Source organism: Chanos chanos, chromosome 5 (genome assembly GCF_902362185.1).
Source record: "Chanos chanos chromosome 5, fChaCha1.1, whole genome shotgun sequence".
Taxonomy (NCBI): Eukaryota; Metazoa; Chordata; class Actinopteri; order Gonorynchiformes; family Chanidae; genus Chanos; species Chanos chanos.
Genome location: NC_044499.1, coordinates 52,750,970 through 52,763,106, shown reverse-complemented (window position 1 = coordinate 52,763,106; position 12,137 = coordinate 52,750,970). Strand labels below are relative to the sequence as shown.

The window sequence follows — 12,137 nt, the reverse complement described above, 5'->3', positions numbered from 1 at the left end:
GTTCCAGGACCCACCACCCGCGGATACGAAAGGCCGACTGTATGTGTAATGGCGCGTCATGTATTGGTTTATCTTTGTGCATACTGTTTTAGTAGTTTATGTTTGTGAATATTGTTTTAGTAGTTTATGTTTTTGAATATTTTTTTAAAATAAGCTTATCACTGAGTTTTTCATTAACCCCCATAACAGAAATAAGGTGTTTACTTTTGTTAGGGATCCATGATAGTTATATGTCCATTATATTTATATATGTGTGTGTGTGTGTGTGTATATATGCATGTATGTATGTATGTATATAGATAGATAGTCTGTATATCCATTACAATATGTTGTATTTAATCACCCTAAATAAACCAGCACATCAGTCAATATCAGGTTTTTAATATGAAAAAATTGAGATGAAAAAATGTCTGATGACATTTAATATAATTCCTGTATTTCCTCTGAATTACAGACAAGTCATAAGATTTCCATTAAAACAGTAACATAAACGATTTTCTAAATGAGACATGTAAAGAATGTGATTTAATAGAGTATGTGGGTTATTCTGATGAACTAAATAATCTCATATGTAACATTATTAGAGATGACAGATGGAGTGAAAGGTGCAAACTGTTGTCACATGTTCATCAGTCAGGATGATTAATGTACCTCAATCACTCAGTCCCTACAAGGCCTGTGAATGGGCATATAGTTAGTGCTTACATTGTTAATGCTCATATATATAATGGTCATAGTTAATGAGAAAATGACCCAGCTTTGCTGTTAAGAATGTGATAATGTCTGTGAACATAACAGAAGACATGTCAGTGGCCTCCTGGTCATGCCCTGTAATGTTCACTTTGTGCCTACAGCCAGCACAAAGAGTTAACTTACAGTGTGTCTAACCATATCACTCCTGATTCCTCTATGCATGTAATTTGATGGGATATTAAAACACAAAATAATTGTATTAGATGTTAACTTATATACTACATGAATTGCGTTAAAGGAAAGGTTTTACGTATTCAAATAAATATTTAAAATGGTATGACTATTATAAAACAAATTGAATATTATAAAACAATGTGATCCATCTCATTTAATTGTTTGAGACTGAGCTGATTCTGATACCAAACGATAAATATTCAGTGTATCGTGTAAGGCAAGAATGAGGAAAGAATGTAAATGACATCACACTTCTAAAACGATTTACTCCCAATAAACAGAAACACCAGAGGGAAAAAACCCCAGTCTGAAATAATCAAGAGAGGAAACCGAAAGCTGCGGTTCTTCTCTCACTGTCCAATACTGCACATGAACTCTAACAAGAGGATACACTCTCGCAAGTTTCAATGTTTTCACTCTACAATTTAGACGCTGTTCCTGTGGTTAATTAGTGAGGAAGAAAATCATCCTGTGTCTGACAGTGAGCTAGTCCCTTCTCCTGAACCCTCACAAAGCCCAGACAAGGATAAAATGGAAGGTGCATGGGTGAAATACATTGTCCAAACACCCTATGTGTCAAATTAGTCATTTGTTTACCTCCCCAGCACACATGTACACAAATGAGTGTTCACTGAATTCTCAACTCCTGGAATTCATGCACAGTTTATTAATGAGTGATGCAGAAATGTAAACAAGCTCTTTAGAGTTTAGATGAACATAGAGATATGCACTCAGACAGGACCACAGTCATGGCAGCACATAATCTCACCAGTATGACACACAGAGACCTCTACACGCCTATGACCTCTACATGCCTATGACTTCATCTGTCCCACCAACACAGGACAAATCAGAGTCAAATGTGAAAAAAGGAAAATATAACCATAACATAAACAATATTTTAAGAACTTAAGAATGTTTTTTAAACCTTACTCGGCAAGAAACACAGAGTAACACAGGTAAAAGGGTTTGTTGTTCTTATCAGTGTAAGTAAATTAATAAATGTACCAACAAAACCAACAAACTAACAAATATTGGAACCACTGTTAACCACTGGAAACTGATGTCCCTTAATTTTTTTTTTTTTTTTTGTATTTGCTACTTTTTTAACTGATCTAAAATGATTTCTGAACATGAGCAACGACACTTAAAAACAGAGCCGGAATAAAACTCCTGTTAATACTCTTGTTACAATACACTGTGTCATATACACGTTTAAGAATGGGAAAAAAATACTTTTGAAACAATGTCAGTGCAGTTTGGCCAGGGATGTATGTGTGTGTGAGAAGGCGTGAATGAGTGTGTGAGAAGGCATTAGGGTATTCTGCCCTTGTTAGGACTCCCTGTATCATTGTCCTCTTCTGCCCTTGCATAGTTAGGACTCCCTGTATTATTGTCCTCCTCTGAGCAGCAAACATTCCAGTTCCTCAGGGCTGCTGCTTAAGCTTTAACTACATTTTGGCTCTGACTAATACATGTTAAAATTTACGGTCCATTCCCACTTTAGTGCAAATAGGAAGGCAAAAACTGTCTGTCAGCCATCTTCATTTTGTGTGTGTGCGAGAGAGTGAGAGAGAGAAATTAGTTTTACTCCCAGCTGCTGGATCACAGTTAGCCTACGTTATCTATTACATGGTAGCTGCTTCTTTGTATGTTGTTGTTGTTGTTGCGTATGTATACCGTAAACCTTTGACCACTTAGTAAAAGTGGGCTTGTTATTTTCGGGACGCAAAATGGCGCGTTCTGTCATGACTTGTGGCGCCACTGAGCTCTGTCCTGAGCATTCTCCAGCCTAACAGTGCCTGTGACATGCGACAGTGGGATAATACTGTTGTTATAAACGTTGGTAGTACAACATGGGTTCTAGTTGCAGGCGGATGACTGCCGAATGATGTTCTAAACTCTTGAAAGTCGTACAGACGACAAGTGGCAATCTCCAAAACATACATTTGCTTCTTTTTACTGCTTTATTCACAATATGCATGAAGATTTCGAGAGAAAAAGAGGATAATGAGACTTCCAGGTAATCCATATTCATCCGCTTTACGGTCCTGCCTTAGCACTCACGCGCAGGAGACGGAGCAGTACCCGGATGGAACTGTCATGGCTGCCGTCTCCGACCTGCAAGCCTAAAGAAAAAAGAAAGGTAAATTCTGAACTATGGCATTGCAAACTTATAATTTAAACATAATTCGTTGCCTCTACATATACTAGTGGGCCGTCTAGCTTTATAAATGACCCGTCTCTGTGTTGACTTAACGTATGTTTTAATCGTTTGACCATGTCAAGCGTGGGTGGGGGCGACTAGCTTTATTTTTTGTTTATCTAATAAACCGCGTTAACCAAGTATTGGTTGTTGTGTCGGCTGAAGAAACGAAGAGTCTCTATCGTAACGAATGTGCCATGTTTGTTGATAAAAGCGGTACAGTGAGTGCTAGCCTATATTGACATGGCACTTCCTCAGCCTGCTATGTACAGTGAATGTCCGCGTTGCTCGAAGTTGGTGAATGTCAAGTCAATTGAAATAACCTACTTGACTCTCTCAGTTGCAGCAGATGGCCTGTCTGTTCTCAGCAGGCAAATAGTCGCGTTACTTGACAATGCCCTGTCGCGTACACTCTCATTTCAGTCAGTGGTGGAACGTGTAATTGCTCTTTGCATTTCTGAAGTTGCCAAAACTTCATATTCATGTTGGAGAGATAGGTGGTCATGTATAAGAAACATCCATGCCCACCTTCAGTGAGAATGGACAGAAGTGCAGTCGAAGGACCTTGGTTCGCGCTCATTAGAATAACCGTAGTTACAGTTTGACATCTTAAAGGGTCTTCAGCAGATCCGAAATGGGTCTTGTTTGGCCGCGTGAGGGTCTACATCACCGGGTAGCCACTGGAGGTGTCTGTACGTGTTCAGTGTTAATGAAACGAAATTTTCCTTCAGTGTCAAGCCACGTAATAGTATTTTATTATACTTACCGTATTTTTCTCAGGCTTCACGTTAGTATGTCAGTTTTAGAATTAACCATCTGAAACCCTCGAGATGAGTTTTGTTGTTCTTATCGTTGTTTTCTTTTTAAATAGCGCTGAAGATAACCTTCATTAGTTGAAATAAATTGAGGCTAGTAAAAGACGATGATGTATGTGCCATCTGTATATAACCGCTTAGAGTGGAAAACAATTTGTCAATAATGAGACTCGAGTAATGAGATCTGAAATCTGTTGTGATAAACATGTTTTGGTTTTCATAAATAAAAGAGGATTTTGCATAATTCGGCCAGGTCAGAGCGGAGCTGACATAAAGAAGGCAGGTGTTAACTCCGGGGCATGTGGGGGCTAGTTATGTTTGTTGTAATTTTCACACAGAAAACTGAAAGGTTACAAAAAGCACCAGATTAATGCAGTTAGAAAAGAGTGTTTGATTTTTGGTAAAGGATGTCTGAAAGTGTAAACCAGCATTGTGATTTTGATGACAGTCATCATGTGCAGTCATTAGCAATCCATTCACTCATTCATTCATTCATGGACCTGGCTTTATCAAAGGATCGCTCATCTAATTAAAGAGAATAAAGAAAAGATTTTTCAGCTACTAACAGCCCTAATGGATGACAATTCAGAATCAGCTTTATTCACCAACAGCTGTGCATGTGCTAGGAATTTGTTCCCAAAACAGTAAAAGAATAGTAAAACATAGTGACAGAGCAGTATGTAAATGTTACACACTTGTCACCGAGGTGACAGGTGTGTCAGGCTGCTGTTTAATTCTTTATTTTGCTAACGTTGCAGGTTGCTGATAGTCCGCATGTAGTAATATGTGTTGGATGAACTGGTGCATCTTGAACTGAATGTTGTCGTATTCATGGAAGATGCAGGACTGTTTTACATGCAGGCCAGAACCATGTCTGCTCTGCCCTGGGGGACAACCTCCCAGTTCCAGCCTCTCTGAGCATCAGGATCCCTCCGTCTCTGATTTATTACCTTTGGCCTAAACTGGAACCTCAGCCTCATCAGCTGAACCTTTACACAGCACAGAGCTCAGGACTCAGTTGCTATTGTATCTGTCCTCAGTTATACAGTATTTCTGTAGTCTTTCTGTGTTTAATTTGTCCCTCCGTCATCAAACAGATAAGAAAATTGAAGTGAACATTAGATGTTAACAGTGCTAGAGAAGTGCAGTTTGAGGTGTAAGTTTTGTTCTGCAGACAGGGTTCAATTGTCACTGTGATTTTCTCGTTTGGCATGATAGGACATTACCTGCTGATTGAGAATAAGTTCTAATTTTCACATTTTAAAAACTGATTTATGAGTGAAATTTGCTTCTCTCTGGCCATCGTTAGTGCATTCTCTGTATTGGGATGAATGTGTAATGTTTGTTACTGGACGTATTTGTTACTTAATAGCCATAGGTGTGTATGAGGCATCTGTCAGGTTTTCCTGAGTTCTCAGCTGTCAGCTCCACATAAAACATGTGTCAGCAACAAGCATTTAACCAAATCCCATATCCCACTATTCTTTCAGTAACAAGCAACAGCTATTCATTATGGGAAATGTAGTGCTATAGATTGACATACAACTGAGTTGTATGTCAGTCACATTCATGAAGCCATATTTAACAGCCACCAGGTATGAAATACAATGGCAGAGAAAGGGAGAGCGGAGCCAGCATAACTGGAACCAAACTGGACGTCGAAAAAATGTAACAAAAGAGAAAAATGTGTCAAAAGATTAACACCTGACACAAAGCACTAGTCAGTCAAGTTACACAGCAAACAGACACACACAGGCCTCCTGGTGCAACCACATGAAATAACCTATTGGCTGACTGTTCATGTTGTATTCACCTGAGCTTACTTTAGATTGGTAATGTTCAATAATTTTACATCTTTCAACTACAGGGCCTCAGGCACACAATGAAAATTTCATACACTAAATCACTTGTAACAAATGTTTTTGCAATACATAGTTGCTTTTTTTATTAAAATCTGTTTTTTTCTTTCTGTTGCTCACAGGAGCTGGTGGTCAGAAACATGGAGGCTGATCTTACATCTTCTGATGATCCCCCGGAATACCACGCCAAGACTGTTGAATCCGAGGGGGGAGGAGAAGTCCTGAAGGACCACACGTGGCTTCCTTCAAAAGAGCTTTCTAACAAACCTACAGAGCCAGCGGGGACTGACCCGCGTGAGGACGACGAAGCGGTCTCTGGGGAGTCGGGCCTCGATAATCCTCAGAACGCGAAGGAGGCGTCCAAGAAGTCGCCGTGTAAACTGCAGCAGGGTGCAATTTTCTCCGGCAAAATCCTCAGCTTTTGCTGTTCCGAGTGTAAAGGAGATACTACTTACAGTCCCAATGACTTGCTGAAGCATTTTCAGGGTACCCATAAGGGGAGCCTTCCCACTTATCCGTGTGACCTGTGCAGCTTCGTGACCAACGAGTTTGCCGCTCTGCAGCGGCATCGTATCGGACACAGGAACACTCTGGTCACCTGCGAAATCTGTAACGACGGAGTGCAGTACTCTCTGTTGCTACTCACCAGACACTATATCATGTGCCACAGCAGAAATGGACACTTTCATTGCGAAAAGTGCGAGTTTTCCACCAGAGACGCGGGGACCTTCGTCCAGCATATTCATCACCACAACGAGAACAGATACAAATGTGTGAAATGCCAGCACACGTGTCCCACGCGAGGGGAACTCCAGAGGCACCTTCTGGTTCATTCTGGTACATTTCCTTTCACGTGTCAGTTTTGTGGCTACGGAGCGGCGCGAAAAGATTATCTCTCCAAACACGTCAGCGCTGTCCACAGCGACGACATCGACAGAATGAACAAATGGAGGTCGATGGAGGACAGTCCTCGAGTGAGCGCCCCTGGGCTGAAACTGTTGCTTAAGAAGAGTCCTGTAGCAGGGGGATCCCGGGAACCACAGTGGATGTCCAAACTGCATTCCCTCCCTGGGGTGGGTCTTCTGGACCAGAATGGCAGGCTGCTGAATCCAGAGAAAACTCTGGAGGAAACGCAGCAGTTTCTTGAACGAGCTGTTGGTGTCAAAAAAGAAAGCAACAAATGGAACAAGGCGTCTCTCAAGAGTGAGCCACAGTGTTCGTATCCTGTCGCATCAGCTGCAACTCACCCCAAAGTACAGGAGAACGACCTGAGTCCCGGGGCTGGACTTCTGAACCCCAGCAACACAAACGGCCTGACTGTTCTCATGGTCAAAAACAAAATCTCCATTCCTCCAAACTGCACTACAAAAGTCATGGGGTTCAAAATGGTAGATGGTAAAAAACATTTAGTTCTAAAAGTCATACCAACCAAACAAGAGACTCCCGCTCAGAATGAAGTGTCACCCACTGAGAACTGTCATTCAGCCGCTGCTGATGATGGAGAAAGAACGACAAACTCCCCTTGCTCTCTCCTGAGTCCAGTGCCTGGGGAACCAAATATGTCTGGAACAAGCAGAGATCTTACCACAACAATAAAGGTGGAGGCCCCAGAGCTAGAGCCTCACGATGAGGACCTCTTACCTCTGCAAGAAGAACGTGATAAAGGTGTAAACAGTAGAAAATATTACGACAAGCAGGTTTCTGATTTAACGATCAGAGACATCGAAGAGCCACTTCCCTCCTCATCAGCCTCTCCTTGCTCTGATGTTGATTCCTCCAAGACCAAAGAATCACAGATCGCCATGCACACAAGCAGTCAGCCCAATGAGAAGTCCCCCCCACACGCTGAAGAGCTTCCAGACACGTATTCAACTGAAGACGAGATACAGAGTTCTCATTCAGTCAGTGCTGAGGCAGTCTCATTAGATTCCAGTGTAGCTGAAACCACATCCTCTGATTCAGTAGATTCTCAGGCAGCTCCACTAGATTTAAATACAAATGATGCCAAATCCTCACGTTCAGTAGCTAATGAGACCACACCCTCAAATTCAGTCGCTAATGAGACCACACCCTCAGATTCAGTAGCTAATGAGACTACACCCCCAGATTCAATAATCAACGAGACCACACCCCCAGATTCAATGATTAATGCGGCCACACCCACAGATTCAATAGTTAATGATCTCACACCCACAAATTCAGTAGTTAAGGAGACTACACTTGCAGATTCAGATGCTGCTATTACTACACCCTCTGAGTCAGTTGATAGTGAGCTCATGACATCAGCATCAGATTCAGTTGCTGAGGACAACACACTTGTACATTCAATTCCTACAGAAACCATGCCCTCAATTTCAGTTCCTTCAGAAACTATGCCCTCAGATTCAGTTCCTACGGAAACCATGGCCTCAGATTCAGTTCCTACAGAAACCATGGCCTCAGATTCAGTTCCTACAGAAACCATGGCCTCAGATTCAGTTTCTACAGAAACCATGCCCTCAGATTCAGTTGCTGAAGAAACCATGCCCTCAGATTCAGGTGCTGAAGAAACCATGCCTTCAGATTCTGTTCCTGAAGAAACCATGCCTTCAGATTCTGTTCCTGAAGAAACCATGCCTTCAGATTCTGTTCCTACAGAAACCATGCCCTCAGATTCTGTTCCTACAGAAACCATGCCCTCAGATTCTGTTCCTACAGAAACCATGCCCTCAGATTCTGTTCCTACAGAAACCAAGCCTTCAGATTCCATTGCTGAAGAAAACATGTCCTCAGATTCCGTTGCTGAAGAAAACATGCCCCTGGATTCCAGTGTTCTTGAGACAACACCTTTAGATTCAATTCTGGGAGATTCCACCGCCTCTGAAGTGTCACCTCAACATTTGATTGTGATTGAGGACACACTCTCAGAGGCAAGCAGGGATCAAAGAGTCAAAAGTTTGACCTCAGACTCAGCTACAACTGAAACTGCAACCCCTGATGCTAATACCCGAGAGACTGCTTCCCCTGAGTCAGCTCCTTATGGGGAGTCTGACCGTGAAGTCAGTGAGAATGAGGTGGCTAATGATGGCAACGTCTCTCTGGAAAATACAGACACTCATGGTGAAGCCGCCTTGACAGCAAACCACTCTCCGGCACCTGCGCCCACTACAGACAGTAATTCCACTGAAGATCCTGATCCATGTGAAGGCTCCACAAAAATAGGAGAGTCTTCTGAAAACCATGTGGAAAAAGTCCCAGCTCTTGATTCAGTGTCTGAAGAGACGCCTTCCCCGAGTGAAAGTGCAGTAGACACTTTAACTGACAAATCAGCTGACAAAATGCCAGACTGTGATTCGTTGGCTACTAAGATTTATCAAGAAAATTTCAGCTCTACCCACGACTTACCTCCTAATGGTCCCTCCAACAAGAATTTAACTGTAGAAGATGCTGTTGTTGATGACAGGTTTTCTGGTTTGATTACAGGTGAAACCACGCAGTCGGAATCGATCCCCCAAACCAATCTAAACTCAAGCGAATTGTCTGATTCCAAAGATAGTAACTCAGAGGTTGAAAATTCCACTCTGAATTCCCCAAACCAAGAAGTCTTTAGTTTTCACAATTATTCTAAAGAGACCTCCAGTAGCTCACCTGATTCGCTGCCCCCCGGTGACCAGTCACCACAACTACAGAGTGAGGCAAGCAGTTATGAAATGAACGACATCAAGGTGCCCTCTGACTGGAGCTTAACGCTACCTGCATCCCCTCCTCCGTCAAAAGATGAGGAAGTTGGAGATGGCGAAAAAAGTAACGCAGAAAATGGTGATCGTCTCTCAGATGCTGGTGATACGTCAATGGAGAGAGTGTCAGACAGTGACATTGAGGTTGATGAATGTGTAGCTACTGTTGATGACTCACCCCTTCCCACACTGCCAGAGTCTGAGAATGCAACTGCAAGTTCTGCATTAGGCCGAGCAGAGGGAGAGAGCACTGTCTCCTGTGGTGAGAAGGCTACAGGGACCATGAGTAACGCAGCTGTCTTGGGCAAGATACTTGAAAAACATTCAGATGCCATCATTAGCCAGCAGCTGGAGAAAGAGCGACTGGGCTCCTCTGCGGCCTCCTACAAGGCTGTCAGACCCACAAAGACGATGCTCCGCATTCTGCAGACGCCCGAGGGGAAGCAGCAGATGTTCCTTCAGACCTCAAAGACCCCGTATGCTGTACCTGTCCAGCTGAAAGGTGGCTCAGGATTCAAGCTGTTAACCAAGTCTTGTGCTTCCAAAATCAATGTATCTTATGTGAAGCCAGGAATGGAAAGGCCCGGGAACACCCCAGGGCTCGCACTGACTCTGAACAGTGGCAGGATTGGACCATCAGCACAGGGAACAAGTGAAGAAGAGAATTCTTCACATCTGGGGTCTCCTCCACAGGGCCCCAGCAGCAGTAGAGGTCACTATCTGGTCAATGCCTCTGCCCTTAAAGGGTCTCTGCTCTTGTCTGGCCCTGTGAAGTCTTCAGGAGAACAGGCAACCAACACTCCGCAGACATGCTACTTAGTTCAGAGACCACTCCCTGCCTCACCGTCTGGTGAAGAGTCAGCTAGTTCAAGCTCTCAGACCCTGCTAACTTCCCATCCAGTGCTGGCAATGCCGGTGAACTCTGCGGATAAAACCGCCTCCAGCCTGCAGACAGGTCGACAAGCCTACCTGGTCAGGTACATTTCTCCGGCCAAGTCAGGTTTACTGGTGAACAGTTCTGATGGGAGTGCGGTCAACACAGGCGGCCAGTCAAACGAACCTGGTAGAAACAGAGTTTTTCTCAAGATTGTCAGAAGTCCTAACGGCACACGGTTTCTCTCAAGCACCCCGTATTCTCTGTCTAAAAAACCCATCTACCTGGCCGCTGGTTCTTTACAAAAACCATGCCTTTTGATGTCATCAAATAAATCTTTTGTCGGAGGGACCGCGGGCTTGAGAACTTCGGGCTCTCTGCATGACCCCTCGCATAAACTGAGTTCAAAATCGCAGCTTTCTGACATTTTGTCCCTGTCAGCCAAACAGCTTAGAAACAAGGATGACCGTGGTGTGGAAATGCAGAAATCGCAACTTGTCCCAAGTCAAACTCGTCAGCTGAGCCAAAGGAAGAGGCGGAGGCGGGCCCTGTTTGAGGAGTACCTAGAAACATCCCCCAAGTCAAGGAGAATCTCCGGTAAGTCGTCAGCTGAAAAGAACAGTACATCGCTATGGGAGCCAGTGGCCAAAGATGTGGAGAGAACACTGAGGTTGTCTCCCTTCAGTCCACTGCAGCAGGTGAAGTGCCCCCGTTATAACCAGCCTGTGGTCGTGTTAAACCACCCAGACGCAGACATACCTGAGGTCGCTAGAATTATGAGATCAGTCAACAGGTACAGGGGTGAAGTTCTCAAAGTAGCGTTGTCCCAAAGTACAGTTAAAGCCCTCTCTAAGCTCAGCCTCATGGAAGTCCCGAGGTCGCGACCCCACGCTTCGGAGAGTCACAGCTCGAACAGCGGTGGGTTTGCACGAAAACGTCCACTAGAGAGCGCTGTCAGGGAGAGGTTCATCTTAAAACTGAAGTTAAAAAAGACCAGTAGGAACAGGTATGAGGTCGTGAAGTCCTCGTCTAACGTTAGTACAGAGCAAACCTCCACGTTCGGCTGTTGGTTCTGTGGCCGAGTGTTCGGTAACCAAGAGGAATGGATCGGCCACGGCCAGAGACACCTGATGGAGGCGACCAGAGACTGGAATAAGCTTTTTTAATGTAACCACAAAGCCCCAGGAAAGGGCTTCATGCCGTCCTTAGAAAAAAAAAACAAAAAAGACTGAGAAAAGATTTGTTTTTATTTCTTTCCTTAAAGCAACAAAATGCAGTCATACCCCGGTATGCTGCTGATATTATTTTTCCATAGATATCCCTCCAGGTGCTTTTAATGGGTATACTATCATGGAGAAAAGTGTGGTACCTGAAGCCTGTTTGTATGTATATAATCTTAACCCATGTATATTTAAATATAAAGCCTTGAGTATGTACAGGTTGGAACTGTGAAAACTGGACACACTGTATGTTTCATGGTGCAAACTTATAGATCACTGGTTTAAAAAGAGGGTGCTGTTGGGGATGGGCTTCTTTAATGCAGGCAATTTGACAAATTACTCAGGTTCTATAAACTGAATGAATGGTCAGATCTGTTTAACATCTGCATTGGTTTTAAGACTTTTAAGTTGTGTTTCATGTACTGCAGAATTTGTTGTTGAAGCACATTGTTACCCCGTGTAAGAGATCACAGAGTTTTAGTGTTGTAGTTTGAATTCCGACTTGATATGTCCCTTTGGC

At 43.4% G+C, this 12,137-nt stretch overlaps 1 protein-coding gene across 1 annotated transcript; it reads left to right on the top strand.

Moving 5' to 3' along the window:
- The first annotated feature begins 3,034 nt into the window (after positions 1–3,034).
- Positions 3,035–11,563, top strand: LOC115812684 (zinc finger protein 518A). Its single transcript, XM_030775170.1, has 3 exons — positions 3,035–3,073; positions 5,930–6,578; positions 6,684–11,563. The coding sequence occupies exons 2-3, from the start codon at positions 5,948–5,950 to the stop codon at positions 11,561–11,563; spliced, it is 5,511 nt and encodes a 1,836-aa protein (XP_030631030.1). The 5' UTR covers positions 3,035–3,073; positions 5,930–5,947.
- Positions 11,564–12,137: the final 574 nt, after the last annotated feature.

Excerpts from the sequence above, each read along its gene's own strand:
- LOC115812684 (XM_030775170.1), top strand. The coding sequence starts at position 5,948 with ATGGAGGCTGATCTTACATCTTCTGATGATCCCCCGGAATACCACGCC. Across the intron at positions 6,579-6,683 it reads CAACGAGAACAGATACAAAT|CGGCGCGAAAAGATTATCTC; the intron begins GTGTGAAATGCC and ends GTGGCTACGGAG.